The sequence below is a fragment of the Doryrhamphus excisus genome, linkage group LG6, assembly GCF_037039965.1.
Source record: "Doryrhamphus excisus strain RoL-2023G ecotype Guam linkage group LG6, RoL_Dexc_Guam_v1.1, whole genome shotgun sequence".
NCBI lineage: Eukaryota > Metazoa > Chordata > Actinopteri > Syngnathiformes > Syngnathidae > Doryrhamphus > Doryrhamphus excisus.
The window spans coordinates 15,167,227-15,180,164 of NC_136362.1; the positions used below are offsets into that span (position 1 = coordinate 15,167,227).

Below are 12,938 nucleotides of genomic sequence, written 5' to 3' on the forward strand. Positions count from 1 at the left end.
GTGTTTTTGTATATTTCTTCATTTAGCCATTTGATGCTTGAAAATGCTTAATTTAGTGTATGAATGGGTCAAATTTGCTTAATTGTGCATTTTTTGTATACTAATAGTGTATATATATATATATATATATATATATATATATATATAATTATAATTTTCTTTTTTTTTGTTGGGCATATTCCTGGGCAAAGCTCATGTAGCTAGGGGCGTGTCAGAGGCGGTATTATGTCCATGATGAATAATGTTTTTCCTTCAAGACATCATTAAACTTCAAAAACGACTAATTGAGCAGCTCTTCATCTTGAAAGATGATTTGGGTATGATTTGTTTTCATGATTGATGCTCATAAACAGGCTGTAGGGACACATGTATATGTTAGAACATTATTTAAAAAATCATCCATTTATTTTCTATGTCGCTTATCCTCACTAGGGTCGTGGGCATGCTGGAGCCTATCCCAGTTGTCTTTGTGCAAGAAGTGGTGTACACCCTTGACGGGTCGTATTTAAAAATGTATTTTAGCATAATAGGTGGCCCGTTTAACATTTAACACAAGTCTTGTGTTGTTGCCTCAAATATTCGCCCTGCTCTTTGATATTCACAGTGTTAAGCTGTGCATTCCTCCATCTCCTTGAAAACCAATTACCACTGCAAAGTCCACCACGTTCGTCCTGCAATCTGCAACAGCAGGCACACTGGCTAGTGTGAAATTGGAATGAAAGTTTAGTCATGTTTTCACAGGATAATGTGATATAATAGTACTACCATATGCATTTAACATGATGTTATATTTTAGGATTTGCTTTTCATGCTCAATGATTTTTGCAGGTAAACTGGCATATGTAGCGGTTGCTATGGTCTGTGCACTTGGTTACCAGGACAGAATATTGATTTACTCCCCTTAGGACTGTGGTCATATCCTTGACAGTTCACCTATTGTTATGTTGATTCTTCATGCCCGGGGTTGCCAATGAATTTAATGCGTGGTTCTGGGAGGGATGAAAACATTTCGCAGAATGTCATGGTGAACTTTTAACCCGAATGAAATTGCCCAGTCGTGTTCCCGTTTGAGCCTGAAATGTGCTGTTCATTGACACAAAGCCAGCCGTAATAAGTGTTGAGTGGCTCTTGGGATTAGGCCAAGGCTTCCAACTGCTTCAACATGGGACTATGTTACCACCAGGAGTATTACGCTCAAGGAATTTAAATACAAGATAAGAAACCTGTGGCACAAACATGTTGCTGGCATGCTATGGAGAACAACCACACAGCAAAGGTGGTGTCCGGATTGAGAGACTTGGCGTGTGAGCACTGACACACAAGCAAAGCAGCCATTCAGCAGTGGGATGGATCCTGACTACTAAAGAGGAGGAGGGAGTGAGAGAGAGCAAGAAAAGGGGGGAGTGTCGGTGGGAGAGCAAGGGAAGCGAAAAAAAAAAAAACACAGCGAAAAGGCTCCACACTGCTGAATATAAATTTATATGTTCGCAAGGAGTAAAGCTGGAGGTCTCTGGAGCGATACTGGCCAAGCGTGGTCATAAAGCATCAAGAGGTGGTCTTCCCTCTTAACTAAGGATTTGTGCAAAAAAAAGGAAGTATCGATCCCGTGTGGATGCTGTGAGCACCGGTTGTCAAGCACAGGGGCGGGCTGGTCGGAGGTCTGTGACCCTTTTCATCACCGGACACAAGAAGAAGAAGCAGAAGAAACGAGAAGCAGGCATCGAGGGACCAGTGAGCCCTTTCTCTGCTTATTACCTCCCATTCATAAAACCATTGCATTCCATCATCACAGTGATGTAGAGGCATTCCCCATTGCAGGAGGAAGGGTCCCGCTGACTGCTGAGGCTTAGCGCCCCCTTTGCATTGCAGTCCTCCCCCTCATTTTCTTTACATTTCCATCTGTTCCTTCCTTCTGCCTTTTCACGCCACAAAAGACGCCATAGTCATTGACCAGAAGTGGGTGTTTCTGGAACTGTCATTGTGTTTGGTTCCGCTACAAAAGGCAGCTTAACAGGGAGTGGGACACAGTTGTGGAGATAATAAAAAAAAAAGCAGGGGAACAGCTGACAATCATCGGAAGGTGAATTGTGATGGGAAGAAAAGTGTTGCACACACCTCATGTAGCCATTACTTGAGTCCGTTAGTGTTGTCACTGTAACCGACGCTGCTGCTTGGGTTGTGCTGCCGCTGTTGCTAAGCAAAGCCTCTTAGCTCAAGTTCGTCGGGGAAACAGTGTTGAGCATCACTCTACAGCCATGAAAGAAAGCTCAGAGGAAAGCATCGCAAGTGCCAGGCCGTCCAACCTGCAAGCTTTCGCTACGATATCCACCCTACATGGAATGAGTCACATATTTGCCTACGGGCACATGACATTCCGACGTTTCCTATGGACTCTCTCCTTTCTCGGCTCACTGTGCTTATTGCTGCTGGTTTGCATGGACCGAGTGTCCTACTACCTGGAGTACCCTCATGTCACCAAGCTGGATGAGGTGGCGGCAACGAACCTCACCTTTCCCGCCATCACCTTCTGTAACCTCAACGAGTTCCGCTTTTCTAAAATCACCAAGAACGACCTATATCACGTGGGGGAGCTGCTCGCCCTGCTCAATAATAACTACCAGATAGCCAACCCACACCTGGCGGAACCTGAGGTGCTTGCCGCTCTCAAGGAGAAGGCCAACTTCCAGAACTTCAAGCCCAAACTGTTCAACATGACTGACTTTTATAACCGCACGGGTCATGACATCGGGGAGATGCTACTGCAGTGCACCTTTCGAGGCGAGGATTGCTACTCTGTGAACTTCACCACGGTAAGTGTCACTTTACAGCATAGGTTCAAGTATGAACCGGTGGTTTTCGACTTTGTTATCACATATTCTATTACAGGCCACAACTGAACAGCATTCAACATAACATGAAATATTCTATTCAAACAGAATAATTGAGTAGACATACATATAAGGGCACCAAAAATCCGTCAGGCTTATACATACATAAACACAATGCAATGTTTAACAAAGGAATATGATTCCAAGCGGCATTATAAGCTGGTAATATTAACAAGGCTTTCAGTTTGGTTTTATTGAACTCTTTGTAAAGTCAAGCACTTTCAAGGTCTTAAAAGCATTTCCCCACCAATGTTGTTAATTGGTCAGACGTGGGCTTACTTATCGTGTCTTCTGTGCCACCTATAGGCTGGGAATGATGCTTGTTGTCATTAGCACGGTTTTGCAGTGTAGTTATTATTTCTTTGTTTTGCATATTTTTTTCTGTATATGAGTCATTGTAATTAACGCAGTAGTTTGAATGGAAGTACAAGCCTTGGTTAAGGTTAAGGAAAAACCTAAAGTTTATATTGTATAGCTTGACTGGAAAAAAACGTTCCACATCAGTTGAACTGGTGTCAGTGATTTTACTTATTGTACTTCCACTGAAGTGTGAACCATCATCTGGCTTTGAATTTGAGCTGAACCTATAGTGTCCATCCATCATTGTGACATATTTTCTGGTTTTAATGGGGTACTGTCACATCACTGGAAAATACAATCTTTCTGAGCTAGAATTCAACTTCACATTCAATATCATTTATACTGAAAGGTTGCAGCTGTATGCTAGTGCACTGGCATCTGGATTTATTACAAAAAAAATATCATATCAGGCATGATATTTTTTTCAAACCAAAACTGATAACTTCCTGCTTCTTAAGACTGATGCTGATACAGTTCCAACATTGCTCCCTCACTATATCATGTTTTTTGGGAAAATGTATTAATAAGTGACCGCTGTTTTGTGGTTGACTATGGCCTATTATTAGACAAAATATATTGATACAAGTTACAGTATATGTAGTATCGTAGTCACTAGACCTCAGTAATGTTGCATTGATGAGACATGACCTAGTATTACATTACCTTCACACTGCATGGAGTCAACCATGGCATGTCCGACATGACATAGTGAAATCAATTTCTACTCCTATAAGTTTTTTGCTTCTTATTGTTAAGTTTATAATAAATAAATTGGAGGCTAACTAGTTAGCTCAGTAGCATGCTATGTTTAAATAGGCGACCATCTCTGTGTCCCTGAATAATGGGAGTGTAATGGTAACAATATGGGTGCTATTTCATATCCACACGGTTCTAACAATGGTGAAAAGTTATACATACGTAGTCAGAAAACAGTTTTCTATGTTCAAATAAATATATATAATAAATACAGTGAATGTTCACGGTTGGATCTGGAATCAAATAACAGCGATAAACGAGCGACAACTATGTTATTTTTGTACTTTGTGCACACCCGGAGGTAATAACTGTAAATACTCAAAATTGTACCTGTAGATTTGTCCTTGCCAAATATCATGACATCACTACTATTAATTCAATCCTAGCCATTTTTCAATAGCGGCCCCTCTCAGTAGTTGCGTCGTCACCTTTTTTTGCCTCTAGTGCAAAAAAAAAAACCTTGTTAAAAATACATCTTTGGGATTGGGCGTTCAGGTTGAGAAAATCGGTAGCAAATGAGTTAACAAAACATTTTTAAAAAGTAAAGGCCGTTCAGCGGTCAAAACTGTGGCTCTAAATGGGTTTTACTAGCTGACAAAAGCTCTTTAACTTTGAAGGGCTGGTCATCCAGTGCCATCGTTTCCATGGCGGAATCACAGATTGCGTCAGCTCCTCAGTTCATCTCTGGCAAAATTGTTTTGCACTTTTTAAACGCCACAATGATAGGAACAAGCCCCAGGCGTTGAAGAGATGCTGGCATTTCAGGTGGCTGATGTGGTTTGATGTATTGAAGCTCTATGTTTTTGTTGCTCTATGTTAATGTTTGTACAACATTAGGAGCATTTGGCTAAAGGTCTGCCCCTGAAACAGTGAGAAGTCCCACACAATCAACACCGTGTTTGTTTACAAGTGAGATTGGGGAAGTTACAACATTTACAACAGGTCATAGAACCGAATGCATGATTTGCTAAACAGCAGAGTATAGGTTGAGGTGTCGGCCCTATCGTACACAAATCTGCAGTATAACACAGTATAGTATATGCTCGTGCTGTTTTACATTTCAATATAAATGTTTTTTCATTGTTTTTCTCTTCAAAACACACATATTGTTATTCACAGGCATTATACTGACACTTAGAGGGTTACTACAGAAAAAAAAATCCAATTATTCAAATTTCCCCACAGACGTAAGAAGAAAAAGATTTACAATGCAAAAGACTGGTGGGAATGATGAGCTTTGACCTTGCATAAATGAAGGAAGAATTCCATTAAGTACAGACGATGATGATGCAGTTTGGATGCGATTATCAAAATGTGTGGATGGCAAAGGGTGGACAGCAAGGGATGAATGCTAACCTCTGTTATTAATGCCAGGGACTACCGTATTTACCCAAATATAGGGCAAACCCTCTTTTTTCAAGACATATCTTCTCTTTTCCTCACTGAGATACCAACAGGTAAACTGCAACAAGAAAATGATATACTCGCGCTTTGAACATCGCTCACTCACTACTGCAGTTTTTTGAAAATGAACTAATTAATAAATGACTGTTGTTTTGTGGTGGACTATTATCGGTCAAAAAATATCAAAAGACAAGTTGTATATAATATTCTCGCTACAAGGCGGTAATATTACAGTACAATACCTTAGATTACCTTCAGATTGTATCGAGTCAGCCATGGCATGTCGACATGATAGAATGGAAAAAAAAGTTATCCTCCCATTCCGTGTGGAAGTGGTAAGATTTTAGCTTGTTACTTTGTCCTTCTTTCCCACGCTGTTTGAGAGACTTGAGTTCAGAATAAAAAAAGTGGAGGTTAACTAGTTACTCAAGAGCATGCTATGCTTTAAGTGGCTGCTGCTTCCTGCTGCTTATGTAATATTGATCATAAAAATATGGTAATTTTTGATGAAAAGTATAAAGTAGTTGACAGAAACATACTTTGTTGTGCGAGTACAGACAATGTAATACTGCAATCAGTCTTGACTGATTAGTTATACCACAGCATTGTATGTGACTGACTTCACCACAGTACATCCTGGACATGTCTACGTGGTGGTATAGCGTTTTCTTCTTCATGTGGGTGGCGTGAGTCGAGTGGCAACCAGCGTTGAGGCACATTGCCGCACCTCGCATGTTTGTGTGTAGCCCTTTGTTACGAACGTGATACAGCAATCTAATCGGCGCGATCTCATGGCTGACGCCGATATTATCCGATCTTCAAAAATACAGCAGTTCTTTGCTCAATTTGTTCCCTAATTTGGTTCCACATACTGATATGGTGTGTGATGTGGGACTGGGGGACCACAGTGCCAAGGTTCTTTGTGGTTCAATTGGGTTGGAAGGTTGCAGATTGAATGTCCTTTTACAACTACATGATGGTTGTATCCTTGTATGTTATTGAACCTGATGCTGCATTATCATTGTGTGAACGAGCTACTGCATTTACCTTTTTTCATGGCTGAAGCACTAGAGCAATTTGTAAAGGGACATGGTCATAGAGACACAGTGTAAGCCATTTGGGGGATGTAGTGATACCTGCATGCAAATATGATTTTTCATAATGGAACATTCAGGACTGTTTCAGACGCACAGAATATACATATATAAACATGGTACCGACCAAAAGAAAGATTAGACTCTCATCTTTCATCAGAAAAAAAGTTTGTTCCTACCTTTTTACTTTCTTTAGTAATCAGCAGTAGTTCTTAATATGCTTTTTGTGCTTTTGTGAAAAGAACTACACATAACTTAAATATAAAGCATAACTTTTACTTTGACACAACTTGGCCACACTATCAAAGCAATTATGCCACATAAACAACAAAAGCAAAAATAACAACATGAACTATTCAGTTTTTACACTTGGAACTGAACTGTGTGTGTGTGTGTGTGTGTGTGTGTGCAGTGCACCATAATGTCCATTCAATGTGTAACCTCCTGCACGCTACACTACCCCATGCTTTTTCACTTCCTACTTGCTGTGGAGCAATTATTTCATGGGAAAGATGCATGCCCAGTGCTAATAAAATGCACCGCTGTCACCTTGTGGCCGTTTTACGGCTTAAAACTGCACTAAACTTGATCTATTCTATTGTGCAGTTCATCATCTTTTTTTGCCTTTATTGCACAAAAATGTAATTCGGGTTGAAAAAATGTATAAATACATCTTTGGTAGTGAATGAGTACATGAAGTGTAACTGGCTATAGTCCAATACAATGCTGCCCAGCCTTCGGGCTATAGTAAGAGATTATATATACAACTATCTTTCTCCCACTGACACAAGTTCCCACCGAAGAACTTAGCTTAAACTATGCTTTTTCTGACTAATCTCTCAAAGTCGCATGTGTAACCAATAATTAGGGATGGTAGACGGAAGTGTAAAAGTACTGTACCCACTGTATATTAGCAGTGATACACAGTATGGCTGATATCCAAAGCAGGCTGTAATAATGAGTTGGCAGAGTAAACACACACAACAGTTTGATAGAGTGTGATGTAGATTATATTAACACTGGGAATACTTTACTTGTTTATTGCACAAAAAAAAACCTTGGAAAATAGGTGGCAGACTCATCTTTCTCCCTTATGTTTTTCATTTAGCGTCAACCTAAGCTTGTGTCATCAGCATTTATGTTATTGTCATGGGATCTAGTATAAGAAGTATATTGGTTTAGCTTGTCAAAAATGTGTTTGTCATAATTTAAGATCTTCAGTACACAAGTTTAAAGACCAGTTAATTATGAGTGAAAGTAGTAGTTGTGGCATCAGTCTCAATCATTGTTTGAAATAATTATTCTTGCGTTTCTGCGTGGTCAGAAGTACAAATGCGTGTGAAAGGTTATGTTTTAAGCAATTATCCTTGCAATAATTACTTTTTACCCGGGGGTGCATATTTTTATTAATGATAAACCACAGCTGAATTCGCAATTACTGTCTTCAAAAACAGAACATTAGTCCTGAAAAAACTATTAGAATTTATTTCTCAGTGCTAATTTCTATGGTTGGCAAAAACCTAACCAGACCTTTTCATGATACATTTGAATTTCAGTGATACATTTTACTAGTGGAAAACACACCTACTGAGATACAACACTTACATCCGAAAGGTTAATGTAGTTTTTGACTTGTAGTTCTGCACCATCAGATGGATTTTTTCAGCTATTGTTGTTCAATACATTTGCATTTGTTGGTGTCGTATTTTGAGCCTTTATTTGCATGAGTGCTTTTTCCATTAGAGTACTGCAACCCAATAAAAGTTCACAAATAAACATGTCTCTTGCTAAAATAGATTCAGACGCCTTCATGCTCAGAGTATTTATTAATTCCATGGCTGCAGACTGCAACTAAATGGTCGCATTTTATGAGAAAAATTGGAGACATTGCAAGTACATTTTTTTCTGCTCCACTGACTATCTACTAGCGGCAGGTAGCTAGTATAGTTATCCACCTAGTCTCTCGTCTTTGTCACAGTGACATTTGCATGAGTCTTATTCATGACTTGCAGTGCTCAGTTGCCCTGCATGCAGCACTTGAGAGGAAGCGATGGCCTTTTCGTGAGTAGAAATAAGATACCACTGGAGTATTGTGGTATTGATTTAAATAATATGGAATATTGAATATGGAAGTACATAAAATTAAACAAATCTCTCATTCTATATATTGCCTCTAGTTGCCCTCTCTGACCTTTTTTTCACCCATAAAATAGAACCCGCTGAAAGGGGATAACCCGCACAGAAAGCTTTCTAGATCTTAAAGAATCTGAACCTATTCCAGCTGTATTTCTTTCGATTTCCAAAACAATCTGTTTTCATTTATTCCACCCATGACCCGCCTCTGGGCACGCTCACTGCGCCTGGATGGAGCTGATGACTTCTCACAAGGCTCACTGTGACATCACAGTGAACCGGTGTTAGAAAAAACAGAATCATTTAACACAAAAAGAGAACATTGTAACAACCTTTAAAGGTCAGAAAAGTGGAAAAGGCATAATGGGTCCCCTTTAAAACCAGTTCGCCCTTAGGATTACAAATATTGACTTTATGATGTGTATTATCTCAAAGGCACTACGCCGTTTTGTTTTTTTTTAAATCCCTTCCACACCAAAATAATTGGCGATGGAGCAAATTGTTCTTCCGTTGAATGCTCATTGGACCAGAATTGATTGTGTTACTTCCTCCAGCTAAAGTCCTCTTTCACTCCATAGACTTTTAAAGTCTGCTTAATCACATGAAAGCAAACAAAGACATATTTTTTGTCACTGTTTTGTTAAATTAATGCCCTCATTTATTTTTATGAGATATCCTTATCTGAAATCTTCACACTGGTTAGATACTGTATTTTCCCTCATTTCTTTACTATTTGATGTGAAGATGTTGAATCTGTGAAGAGAACACAATCTGCTGTGGCCCCTCGTTACCTTGGCTTACTCTGTTGCCATGGCGCTCATCTGTGAGACTTGATCAGATGCTCTTAATGTGAATGGCTGTACACCGGGCACAATTCCAGCTTCTCTGTTTTGTGGTCTTATAGTTTATGTTCATTATTCTATGGACCTCTGTGTGTCAACCAGTCAAGTGATCATCATTGCAACAAACAGAAGGAGGCCTGACTGACGGATGTCCATGTTAATTTAATATCACCTTTTAATATCACTGTTAATGGTCTTCTACATTAATGCCCTCATTATTTAAAGAATGAATGACAAAATAATGAGATAAAAAGTTAAAATTATGAGATGGAAAGTCAAAATTATTAGATAAATAGTTAAAATTGTGATTTATTTAAAGAATGAATGACAAAATAATGAGATAAAAAGTCATAATTAGGAGATAAAAAGTAAAAAATTATGAGGCTAAACGTCAAAATGATGATAAACTGCGCATGTGCCACAGGTGCCGCCTTATTCACTTGGCAAAAATGGCGACACAATCGTAAGCAAGGTGGTATCCTTGAAATGACTCAAGCACAGGTAACTTGGGTCCAGATACCCCGGAAAGGCCACCCCTGGAAAGAATGCTACCACCAACAGACCTGCTAACAGCCATGGGGCCACCCAAGTAGCACAAAGGTGTGGTGACACCTATTTTATGCCGTTCCACCTGTTGACCCATGAGGAGCTCTCACTATAACAGCTGGATGAAGCTATTAATTGCGCAACATGCTACAGCTTGGATAATACTATGCAAAATGCGGTGCAAGTACGACATGAGCTGATAAACCTGCAAAAATACATAACAGCTGGAAAACAGCAAAAGGGAGGAAAATGGAGATCAGCACAACAAAATGAAAGTATTACAGGATAATAATGCCGCTTTCAGTGCCGCTCTAAAAGAAGATGACGGAAAAGAGAAAATCGTTGAGGAAATGAAGAACACAATTGATGAAATGGATCAGAATGCACAAATGAACAATGTGATCTAGATGTGGCTCCAAATTAAACCCAGGTTGTATGCCTGAGCAGTCGGGAACAAAGAAGAACCAGATGAAATGGACGCCACTTTCACCACATTTCAGACGGGTATATTTCCAAGCAAAATGAAAATAACTCAAGTATCGTAGTACCCATTTTCAGAAATGGAGACAACCATCCATTCACAAACTACCATTCTACCTTGTCCTTATTACCACAATTTTCCAAAATCTTTGAAAAGCTGGTTATTGCAAACAACTGGTTCGACAAATTATAAATACGAATGAATTATTCGCAGACAGGGAATACGTATACAGAGCCAGCATTTCAAGTGGGCTTAAATATATTTTGTGGCATACCCCAGGGGTCAAAACTGGGACCAAATCTGGATATTAATGATATCGATAAAGTCACGAAAGACCTAAATCTAGTATTATTTGCAGTCAATCCTACTCCATTTTATTCTGGAGAAAACACGAAAGAGCTAACAAAAAAAGTCACAGATGAATTGACTATCCTAAAAAGATGGACAACTCCTCCTGAGGATTTCATTTGACAGGAACAGGTTTCCCTGCATTTCAGCCAGTAAGTGGTAGCTAGGGCAGGTTCTTGGTTGAATTTCTATAAATGCAAAAGGAATAAGAGGTGTGACAGCCCTGAGTTACAGTAAAAGTCGCACAATTAATGATATGCTACCTTGTTTTCTTTTGCAGTTATCGGAGCTTTCATAGTCAAGAGCACTGCCACGTTGAAGTTTTTCGTCTTTGACTCAGGATTTTCAAAGTCCAATCTGATTGACCATAGTCTACTAATATTCAATTATTTGGTTTGTTTTTTAAAGAGCAGCACTCAGTGCGATCTGCACAAGTAAACAGATCTCATTCATGACTTTTTCCATCTTAAAGAAAAAAGCTAAAACATTGAGATAAACAAATAAACATGGTAAGTGTGCAGCAACAGTACCTGAATTTATTTGGTGACACAGAAAGCAAGACAAACAAAACCAGAACATAGTCGTTGTCGCCACACATCATAATAGCGCACACAGAATAGGAACAAATAACAACTGTCAGTTAGCGGCCTAATTTCTTGCATTTTGGCATAACAGCCTTACCCGTTTTAAATGATGTGCTGTTGGCGATTGTCGTGTGATATCTTAAGAAGCTGCTGACACAAGTTGCGCTTCACTTCCTGGAGTCATCCTGAACTTTTTCAAAAATAATTACACACTTTCAATGATTTTTTTTTAGTAGCCATATTGAGCCAATAAGTACATTGATGTTGATGGTCTTTCTATCATTCTAAGCTATTGCTTATGGATTATGCCACTGAAGCGTGTGACCTTATAAATGTGTGGGAAGTACAGGACGTCTGTTACACCCACGTAATTTTCAATTCCTTATTAACACAAACTAGACTGTTTCTGTATCAAACTAGATTATTTATATTAAAAATATCAGCGGCCGTAGGCACCCTCATGTAGTCAGAACATTACAGTTTTGATCACATGACATTTTTATATGGTTAGACAGCCAGATTGATAGTTGAGTCAAAGTCCTTGGAATCTGATCGTCCAGTAGTCTACTATTCGAAGACACTAATAATTAATTAATAATAATAATTTCCTTTAAATTTCGGTGAAAGACCTACTAACTGGTGGCTTTGCAAAGCAGCAGAATAAGACAGTGGCATGTACGTACATCCAATAAATGCCAAAAGAGAGGAGAAAGGGGAGTATGCCATGGGAAGTATTGTTGTGGAAAAGCATGTTCAGTACTTCCGAATGTCATCAGTACCTGATAGCTGCAACAGGTTTACCGTTAGTGTTTGAAGAATTTCTATCTCCTGTCTGTGTTTTAAAAGGAGCCGTGGAATACCTGGGCCTCATTATTGTTTTGGTACAGCATGATGTAAACTAATGGTTTCGCTGGGGACTTGACTCTCACCAGTCACACATTCTGTTTGGTAGTTGTTGTCGTCGAAGGTGCAAGCCTGTCATAGTGTGGGGGCGCCCATGTCAATTTGGGATGTGCTGCCTTGACTGTTTCCATGGATATGCAAATGAGTTGAGTTGTGAATAGTACAATTACTGTGGTTTTTGCCTGGAAACCTACGTGCTATCTGTGGGTTGTAATGGTGTCCAAGCTCCACACACTGTAGGTGTTCCTGCTCGGCAATATTAAGAAAGCACAGTGAATAGCTATGTGTGTGTGTGTGTGTGTGTATCACCACCATGCTCCTTGTTAAATTCTCACTCACTCAGACGATGGCTAAAACTCCTTCCCGTTGGCCTTGACGGCGTGCACTGTGGGAGGATTTCAGGACTGCAAACCGGAAGAGATAGCAAAACACACAATGACAAAGTTTGTTATCTGTAATTGCACTGACCTTACCTGAAGAGTGTTGCTCTGATACATTGGAGGAGTGGTGACTCATCTGGATTGCATTTTTTCTCTAACTTGTGCTTATCTCACCATTGTGTCTGTTTGACAGCACAGTTTGTGCCATCCTAACCACCA

The 12,938-nt window shown here is 39.5% G+C and overlaps 1 protein-coding gene across 2 annotated transcripts in view; it reads left to right on the forward strand.

Annotated features, from left to right (window-relative positions):
- Positions 1 to 913: 913 nt before the first annotated feature.
- Positions 914 to 12,938, forward strand: part of asic1c (acid-sensing (proton-gated) ion channel 1c) — a 67,302-nt gene continuing 55,277 nt past the window's right edge. Inside the window, exon 1 of one of the 2 annotated variants that reach the window (XM_078791528.1) lies at positions 914 to 2,810. In XM_078791528.1, coding sequence (XP_078647654.1) covers positions 2,256 to 2,810 — 555 coding nt within the window. In that variant the 5' untranslated portion in view covers positions 914 to 2,255. The remainder of the gene's footprint in view (positions 2,811 to 12,938) is intronic. The other variant, XM_058067730.2, reaches the window with a different exon arrangement.